The 8,965-nt window shown below is 53.9% G+C and overlaps 4 protein-coding genes across 4 annotated transcripts; 1 reads left to right on the top strand and 3 right to left on the bottom strand.

The window, feature by feature from the left end:
- Window positions 1-1,689: 1,689 nt before the first annotated feature.
- On the bottom strand, window positions 1,690-2,163 carry CAOG_09053 (hypothetical protein; the record flags this gene model as incomplete). The annotated part of the gene is made up of 2 exons (XM_011272439.1): window positions 1,690-1,964; window positions 2,061-2,163. The coding sequence occupies 2 exons, from the start codon at window positions 2,161-2,163 to the stop codon at window positions 1,690-1,692; spliced, it is 378 nt and encodes a 125-aa protein (XP_011270741.1).
- A 125-nt stretch (window positions 2,164-2,288) lies between these two features.
- Window positions 2,289-4,236, bottom strand: CAOG_09052 (hypothetical protein; the record flags this gene model as incomplete). Its single annotated transcript, XM_011272438.1, has 3 exons — window positions 2,289-2,767; window positions 2,851-3,543; window positions 4,176-4,236. The coding sequence occupies 3 exons, from the start codon at window positions 4,234-4,236 to the stop codon at window positions 2,289-2,291; spliced, it is 1,233 nt and encodes a 410-aa protein (XP_011270740.1).
- A 582-nt stretch (window positions 4,237-4,818) lies between these two features.
- On the bottom strand, window positions 4,819-6,541 carry CAOG_07205 (hypothetical protein). Its single transcript, XM_004343879.2, has one exon. It carries the CDS (start codon window positions 6,375-6,377, stop codon window positions 4,905-4,907), a length of 1,473 nt encoding a protein of 490 aa, XP_004343929.1. The 5' UTR covers window positions 6,378-6,541; the 3' UTR covers window positions 4,819-4,904.
- A 719-nt stretch (window positions 6,542-7,260) lies between these two features.
- Window positions 7,261-8,965, top strand: CAOG_07204 (hypothetical protein; the record flags this gene model as incomplete). Its single annotated transcript, XM_004343878.2, has 1 exon — window positions 7,261-8,965. One exon carries the CDS (start codon window positions 7,261-7,263, stop codon window positions 8,698-8,700), a length of 1,440 nt encoding a protein of 479 aa, XP_004343928.1. The 3' UTR covers window positions 8,701-8,965.

The raw sequence follows: 8,965 nt of genomic DNA, 5'->3' as shown, positions 1-8,965 counted from the left end.
TGCACGTCAGTTCGTACCTTGGTTCTTGGACCACTGCTCGACCCAGCCGTAGAACGTTTGAGCGAATGACCTGGAATCTGCCGCTGAGTAAAGCGTCTCGACACCTTTGTTGCGTGTCGCCACAACGTCGGAAACGGCGGCAGATGTGACGCGTTTGAATGCTTTGAGCTCGGCCAGAAACGCATCAATTGCAGTTTGTTTCGAAAGTGTCAGCTGAATTGCCGGAGTCGTCAGTTCCTTGAGCAGGTGCTTGCGAAGGGCGGGTGCCTCCCATTTCGCCTCTGTTGTCACGCCGGTTCAAAGTCAGTCGGCGAAACAACTCTACACTCCAAAGCAGTGGAGGAATCGTACCGAAAGGCTCGCGGAGGGGTTCGGGCAGGCGATCAATCAACGCACGGTCATGCTCCGCTGAAGCGACAGTCGCCTAGAACGATGACACAGTGTGAGCCTGAGAACATGCAACTCAAGACCATGATAAGGATGCTTACAGCAGGGGCTCTGGCTTCAGTCCCGGACGGAGGGCCAGAAGCGGAGGTCGAGCGGGACCTGCGGGGCAACAGGAGCAGGCTGGAGCGTTCATAGTTCCTCTCGATACGGGAGCGGACGCCGCCAAAGGTGGGGAACGGGAGGGCGCCAAAGGAGGGACCGAGGACGGCGCCAGAGGGGGAGAGGAAGGCGTCAAAGGCCGATTCGGCTGAAGTGGGTGGCGCAACTACAAGCACAATAGGCAGTGAGTGGATTGGGCAGTATTCTTCAAAGCAAGTAGCACTTGCTGTCACACATTCAAGTCGAGATGTCGAGAAGCATTGCAATCGCCAAGAGAATATTGGTTGCCTAATTTGGTTAAAAGCAACACAGCCGAGACAAGTCTTCAAGCCGAAAGAGACGACGCACACCAGTCACCAGCTGCTAGTACGCAGGTGATGGAGTTGGCATTGTAGGCAAGGGGCGCAGCGCGAGTCTAGGGGCTTTGATGCCCGGTAATGAGACCAAACTCAGCACAGAAGCGAGAGACAACACCTGGCCGAACGTTGGCGCGCATGCACGCCACACTAAAAATACACCGCGCGTTGGCTCTCATTGACCAGCAGCACAGAAGCGGGAAAGGCATTGGTGGACTGAAAACAGGAGCTAGAACCTTACCATGCAGACGTTTCGGCGCAAGAGTCGTGGCAGTCCATGAAGCAGCACCGCGGAATGCTACTTTGATGAGCGAAAGACGAGCACTCAGCATCGTGTTCAAGACAAGCGTACGGTATGAAGGAAACGGCAACTGAACCTGTTCAACTAAGTATTTTTGGAAATCCTGTCATTGGCATTTGTTTCTCTTATTGCAACATGTCTTTCGTGCTGTATATGTGGGGAATGCCTGATCTCTCCATTGTCAGCCCGGCTGATCATCTGTTCGAGCTCTCTACCCGCATGCCTTCATTGTGTGCGTTATAACAACATTCAACTGTCCCATATCCGTTCTTTTTGTGTCTTTCTTTGTCATTCTCAATAAAGCTTTAGACGGGTCAAAATGTTGTAAGTGCACATTTCACCTGATACAACAAGAACAAGCACAAGAACAAGAACAACAACAAGAACAAGAACAAGAACAGGAACAAGCACAAGCACAAGAACAAGCACAAGCACAAGCACAAGAACAAGAAAAAGAACAACCCCATTGTGCTCCCCAGGAAACGTTCAGTACGGATTGATCGGGCTTGTCACAGGTGGCTGTTCGTCAAAGTACCAGGTGAGATCCGAAGGGGAGAGTTTCGCAGCAAGACCGGGGTCAATGTCTTTCAGAAACTGGTGGAGCTTCGCATGATTGTCGAAATAGGCCGTTTTGTCTGCGCTGCGCTTGTCGAAAAACCGCTGCGCCAAATCGCGAGCTTCAGCTTGTGTCAGCTTGCTGTTGTAGAAATGGTTGGGAAGAGCAGGCACGTCCGACAAATTCGGGTTGTACGACGAGAGCGCTGCAACAATTTGTTTCGTTGTTTTTGCAAAGTTCAGCCAGACTGAGAGCACATCCATGCGACAATAAGCTCAAAACAGAAATCTCTGCTGCATACCATCAAAAACAGGCTTAAGACCGCACAAGAAGTCGCCCAGTTCATTGCGCGAGACGAGCCAAGATCTGTCGTCGAGGTTGCCAGACGCGACCGGCTTGGACATTGTCTGTGTCGTGACAAGCCCAGCAATAAGCGTTGGCGTGCTGCGTTGATTGGAGATCAACTGATTGGCGTTTGCTTGCGACAAGGGCGCGACACCTGTTCGAAGTTTGACTTGACCCTTCACAGTCAACTGTTGTCATGCATGTGAGTGGCAGCGCATACATGTAGTTTGGAGTCAACAAGACCGTTTCGACCTCTTACGTCCAAACCATTGACCGACACAAAGCTGGCATTCAAATCGCTGAACTCCTCGTTGACGCGGGTCAAGGAAAACCCATCTGGAATCGAATCGACCGCTCGCTCAAACTGTCGCAAAACGACCATGACTGACTGCAAGTCGTCGCTCAAGACGGCGCCTTCAAACAGTGTGGGAAGAGGTAGTGTCAGATCGGCAGCCTGTGGTGCGCCCTTGGTTTTGGCGCACGCATCGCACAGCTCCACAAGCAGGCGCAGGTTGAGCAAGCGCGGCACAATTTGCTCCCAGTTGTGCGAGGGAAGAGAGACCGCATTGTCATTAACAGTCTCCGGCTGACTCATCTTCCCGATTGTTTGCAGTTCAGTGAGCAGTTTGCTGGCGATGTGGCCATACGCGCACTGGTCATCATCTGCAGACACCGGGGCGGGCAAGCACGAAAGTGCAGTAAGTAGCCGTTGCAAGGACAAAATGCAACGTCAGCAAGCGACTCACCGAGTTTGACAAGGTCGAGAAAGTGCAGGTTTAGCATCAGTTGCTGAGAGAAGGAATGCTGAGAGAGTGAGGTCCAAAAGCAGAGTCCAAGATCCACCAACCTGTCAATCCGAGCATCTGCCCAATCGTCGAGAGTCGACTTGAAAGCAATGGCTCGAACAAAAGCAATCAAAGACTTGGGATCAATCGTGATCGGCATGGAACGGTTGTCGGTCGTGAAAATGTTGTTAATTTGGCGAGGAATGCCCAGTGCTCGCTGGAGCAACAGCGTTTTCCAAACATCTCGATGCCAAGCTGCGTTGTTGTTACGGCGGGTCGCCAGCTGAGCCGAGGCAGCGCCAGAGAGACGTGGCATCTCGATCAACCAAGCGAAAAACCTGCTCCCGGTGACCTTGTCGGACATGTCCACCTGGACAGCGTCGCTCAGCGCAAAAGGACGCGTCCCACTCATAAATAAAGTAACCTTCCCGCCTGAATTCGACAATTCTCGCAGTGGCGCGATAGCCCATTTGATGAACCGACGTTCTTGGCGCCATTGCGGCAACGTGCTAAACTCGCGGTCGAATTTCTCGTTGACTGTTTGTCCAAGCAGCATGCTCACTTCATCAAGAGTGACGACGACCGGTACGACCGTGTTCGAAGGCAGGTTTTTGAGCCGGATAAAGTCTTGGCGGATGTAGTGAATGGTGGTTGCTACGGCGAATGAGCCAGAGAGGGTCAGACGGAACCTGTTCATTAGATCACCCGGAAGCCGCATATAATCGGCGAGCATACGCCAGGCCACGGCGTGTTCAGGATGCAGCGAGCATTCCGTCGACTGGAATGCCATTCGACTGTTGAATGTGACGTTCAAACTGATGAAATTTTCGTCATTGTACACCTGCTTTGCGAGTTTCGAATGAATGATCTCGCAGAAAGCCGTCTTGCCGGCACCAGGCAGTGTCGCAATCACACCGATAGGGTGCCGGTCGCTAGCACTCGCGGAGTTGGTTTTGTTCTGCGTGAGCAGTCTCGAAGCAGCCTGTATGGCCTTGTCGCGCTCTAAAAGTTCCTCTGACGAAGGCCTCTGGCACGGGAAACGAATCACAATAGGGTGGCAGGGAAATCAAGTGAGCATCCGCTATCAGATCATAAATGAAAGCAGTCGGATTTACCTCCGCTTCAACGTAGTTGTTCGAGTGTTTGAAAAGAAATCAGCACACACACACACACACACACACACACACACACACACACACACACACACACACACACACACACACACACACACACACACACACACACACACACACACACACACACACACACAGAAAGTCAGTTCTTACCCGAGTTTGGCATTGCGACATTTGCTTGCCCTTGCGTCACGGCCGTCAGGGCATTCGTCATTGCAGTCAGCGCCGTGGGATGCGTTGTCGACAACTTGTTGATTCTATTAACCAAACGGCAAAGTTTAGAATTCGGGCGCGAAAGTGGGCAACATTTTGGCATCGTCACCCGTTGCCGAAGCACAACATGACTGCGGTGGAAACTCTCAAGTACACATTCACGCAATCGCGTTAGAGAGCAGAACGGGCGTCAACAAAGGCTGGCAAAAAGCCACGGGCGGGAACTGCCGAGACACAAAATCTGACTAAATTTGGAACATCAACAGCAAGCCGCTTACGTTCGCTCTGGCTCGTTTCGTCGACTGGCTAGCGTCAACATCGTCGAAGCAAGCTGCGGACGCGGTACGCGCGTTCGGCTTCGGATTGGCGGCTGGTGGCGGCGGACCCGCTTGCGACTTCGGTTTGGCCGACATCACAAACAGGAAACAGAAGACTGAGCCGAGACGCGACGCTTTACGAAGATGGAATCATTGTAGCAGCTTCCATCGAAAGCAACGGGGAAAGAAGCGAAATAAAAGTCAGAATGTCGATTGATTGATCCGTCCGTCCACCGCGCTCAGCAGCAGGCTCTGGTTGCTGTGACTACTACTCTCAAAGCGATTACCATTTTTCAACAAAAGAAAATTCATGACAACAACCACACAAACATAAAAACACACCGGGTTTCCGTTAAACCTCGGTCGGCGTGGCTGCTGGGAAGGACGCAGACTCGCGCAGCCCTGGAACGACATGTGCGACTTGGCCGGGTGCTGCTGAGCCAGCCATAAAGACGACTACCAAAATGGCAGAAACGACAAGCACGGCGGTCATCAAGGCACGGCGACGATTGCGCATCGACTTTGGAAGGCACCTCGCAAAGATGCTCTGCTCAGGTGCACTGGCAACGGGCTTGGCGCCACCCGGAGGCGCGGGGGGCGGGGTGGCACCCAAAAAGTAAATGTACGAGGACACAAACACGACCAAGCAGCCCATGAGCGCGACGAGACTTGGTGTCAGGTCAAAGAAGGAGGCGTTGACAAACAGGAGCACGCAGGCGGCGCACGCCGAGCCGAACGTCTTGACCATGGCGTCGGCGTACTTGTACACTGCAGTGACGACAATGCCAATGACCGAGTTGGCGAGCACGACACCCATCGCGGTCGGGGTGTAACCGTCAAAGAAGCCCAGCGCGGCCCACGGACGTGCGGCGAGGACAAACATTGGCACAAAGTAGAAGGCCAGCAGGTTGAGGCCGACACCAAACGCGTACAAGACCATGTTTTGGACATGCAGCGAAGCAGCGTTGGTCTTCAGGACGTGGTCGTTCCAAACGCCGCAAATGGACGTGATGGTGACCGAGACAAAGAGGATGCCGTAGGTGCCGAACGATAAGAGCAGGGCAGACTTGCACGGGTCGTACTGGACGATGATAAGGCCTGCGACCTGCAGCGCGACTGCAGCCCACTGGAGCGTGTAGATGGGGCGACGGAGGACAAAGTAAAACAAGGCCGCCGAGATGAATGTCGAGCCGGACTTGAGCACCGAGATGGAGGCAGGATCGGCGTACATGAAGGCAAAGAAGGACAGGTGGTTGTTGATGCAGTACAACGTAGCGAGGCCCAAGTCCTGCTGGACGAGCGCCGGGGTGACTTGGCGGCTGAACGAGTCAAATCCGCGCTCGACAAAGCCCGGCAGCCAGTTTGGCACCCTGTTAACGGAAGAGGGAGAGGAAGAGGATGACGACGACGATGATGATGATGCAGGGGTGGTGCCAGGCAAGGAGATGGAGACCGAGTCGTTCGTGGGCTGAATGACGCCTGTGCCTTCGCCCACATCGGACAGGAGCGGCTGCTTGTCGCCCGTCGAGGCAGGAGTGATGATGGCTGGCTGTGTTTGTGCCTGTGCTTGTGCGTGTGAGGCTGCTGCTGCTGCTGCTGCTGCTGCTGCTGCTGCCGGCGGCGAGTGGGACGCCTGGAGGTGGAAGAGGGCCGCGAGGCAGAACTTGAAGAACTCGGCCATGGCGAGGGCTGAGCTCGGGCTGTACGTGTACTTGCCGCCCGCCTGCGAGGCCTTGTAGACGAGAGCGACGGCGACCTGCACGGTGGCCAGCGCAAAGAACGCCGCGAGCTTGGTCGAGAGCGGGTACTGCACGGGACCAGACATGAGGAGGAGGAGACGCGAAGAAAGAAAGGAGGAGCGTTGGCGTTCGGTCGCACAGAGAGACAGAGAGACAAAGAGACAGCGAGTAGTAAAGAGACAAGTAAAGTGAGAGTGAGAGTGAGTGAAGTGAGAGTGAAGCGAGTCAAAGGGAAGCGAGTGTGAATGCGTGAAAAACGAAAAAAAAAAAAAAAAAAAAAAAAAAAAAAAAGCGGGACGTGGCAAGAAAAATACAATAAAATAAAATTAAAATAAAATAAAAATAAAAATAAAATAAAATACAACGAAAAAAAAAAAAAAAACTCAGACAAAGACTAAAGAAAGAAAGAAAGAAAGAAAGAAAGGAAGAAAAAAAAAAAGAGTGAAGTTCTACTAAAGACGGAGATTGAGTGACTGAGATTGAGATTGAGATTGAGAAGGAGCGAAGGGAGGCAAGGGGTTTTGATCTGGGCGAATCATCACACCTTGCCATTGGTCACACACACACACATTCTCACTCTCTGTCTCTGTCTCTCTCTCTATCTCTCTCTCTCTCTCTCTCTCTCATTCTCTCTCTCTCTCTCTCTCTCTCTCTCTCTCTCTCTCTCTCTCTCTCTCTCTCTCATTCTCTCTCTCTCTCTCTCTCTCTCTCTCTCTCTCTCTCTCTCTCTCTCTCTCACCCATGCAATCTGTCGTCTGATGCTGGTGTGAGTGCGTGAGTGAGTGTTTTTCAGGAGTGATTGAAAGCAACACAAAGCAGCACTCTTTCTTTTCTCTTTTGTTTTTCCTTCTCTTTCTTCAACCCTCACTCACTCACTCACTCACTCTCTCACTCCTTCCCTCTCTCTCACTCAACCCTCCACACCCCCCCTTCCTCCCTCCCTCCCTCCCTCCCTCCCTCTCCTCCCAAATGTCCTGGTCGCTGCACCGGCTCAAGGTGCTCATCGGCGTCGCAATCGCAGCCACTCTCCTCGCCCTCGTTCTGTTCGCATCGCCAGCCAGCAACGCCAACAAGACCACCGGCCTCGACGCCTCATCCGGATCCGAATCCCAGTCGAGCGGATTCAGCTCAACGAACGGAGGCGCCAACGTCCAGGCCGAGGACCGCATCATTGCCGAAGCAAAGCGCATCCTCGCTGCTCGTGGCCAGCGCCTCACCATCGAGTCCGAGTCCGAGTCCGAGCCCGAGCCCGAGGCAGAGCCCGAGACAGACTCGAACAACGACAACAACAAGAAGAAGCCGGACGCAGCCAAACCTGCCGAGCCAGAGCCAGAGCCAGAGAAGAAACCCGAACCCAAGCCCGAGCCAGACCCAAACGCACCGCCGCGTCGCCTCACGCTCGTCGAGCGGCCCCCGCTGCCGGGACCGGACGTCGTCTTCCCGCAAAAGTTCAGGTTCGACGTGCCCAAGATTGCCAGCATTGGCACAACGCCTGGCGCGCGCTTCCGTGTGCAGGGCACTGGCAAGTTCTCGGCCGACCTGCCCCAAGCCATCGCCGCCACCGCCGCCGCAAACTCGGACAAGCCAATCTTTGACAACACGGTCTTCTTTTACATGGCAGGACACATCCGAACCCTCTTCCACACGGGCCAAGGGCTGCAGGACTTTTTCGCATCGGCCAAGGTCCCGTACCTCGTCTTCCAGCACACTTGGTCGGAGACCGACCACAAGGAGCTGACCTGGTGGCACGGTGCAGAGGATGCTGCCAAGCCGCCTGCGCCGTACAGCGTCACCAACCCGGGCCCGACGGAAACCTTCCTGCTCGACTTGCAACTCCCCTTTGTCAAAAACCTCGTCACCATGGTCGAGGACGACGACGTTGTGACAAAGTCCGGGCGCATGAAGGTTGGCCGAACCATTCTGGAAGGCACCAACCCTCGCATCCTCGCCAGCTACTTTTACACGCTGCGCCAGGTCCACGCCCTCGCTCTCGAGTACGTCAAGACCAAGACCGGGCACGAAATGGCCTCGGATGCCATCATCTTCCGCCTTCGCCCGGACTTGACCATCTTCCCAACAGACATGGAGGGCGTTCGCACCGTTCTCCAGCGCGACCCCAACACCTTCTTTGGCACTTGCCATGGCCAATGGGACAACTGGCGCAAGTACCTCCTCTCCGACCTGTTCTTTGCCACAACCCGCCAAGTCCTCGACAAGCTCGCCGCCGTCAACATCATCCAGTGGCTCGAGGACAATGCCCATGATGCTGAGATGCAAAAGGTGCCCGAGCGATCCTTCCGCTTGCTACTCGAGGAAATTGGTGTCAAGCTGATGTGGATTGACAGTGGAATTATTCTCTGGCGCGGCCCTCAGAATTCTCTCGTGCTGCCCTGCCCAGCTGTGCCCTAAGTCGCCGCATTGTGTTTGTTTGTTTCGATGTTGTGGCTTCGTGTTTTGTTGTTGGGGGGTGTTTTTGTTTGTTTGTTTTTTTTGTCTGTTTTTTTTGTCTACTTGCATGTCCCAAGAACCCGCACGAGTTTGGGGCTTCATTTGCCCTCGACGTTTGGTACACTTTGTATTCTGCTTGTGTGTGTCATGGACGCCAAGACCGGTGCCACATCGTATTGTATTTCAGTGCTCGTTCGTTTGTGTGAGTTTTGTGTCACTCGTTGAT

Source organism: Capsaspora owczarzaki (assembly GCF_000151315.2).
Source record: "Capsaspora owczarzaki ATCC 30864 unplaced genomic scaffold supercont2.13, whole genome shotgun sequence".
Taxonomy (NCBI): Eukaryota; class Filasterea; order Ministeriida; family Capsasporidae; genus Capsaspora; species Capsaspora owczarzaki.
Note: the sequence above shows the minus strand (reverse complement) of the source record. Positions and strands in the feature narration are given on the sequence as shown.

What these genes read in the sequence shown, in the direction of transcription:
- CAOG_07205 (XM_004343879.2), bottom strand. Translation starts at nt 6,377, where the DNA reads ATGTCTGGTCCCGTGCAGTACCCGCTCTCGACCAAGCTCGCGGCGTTC.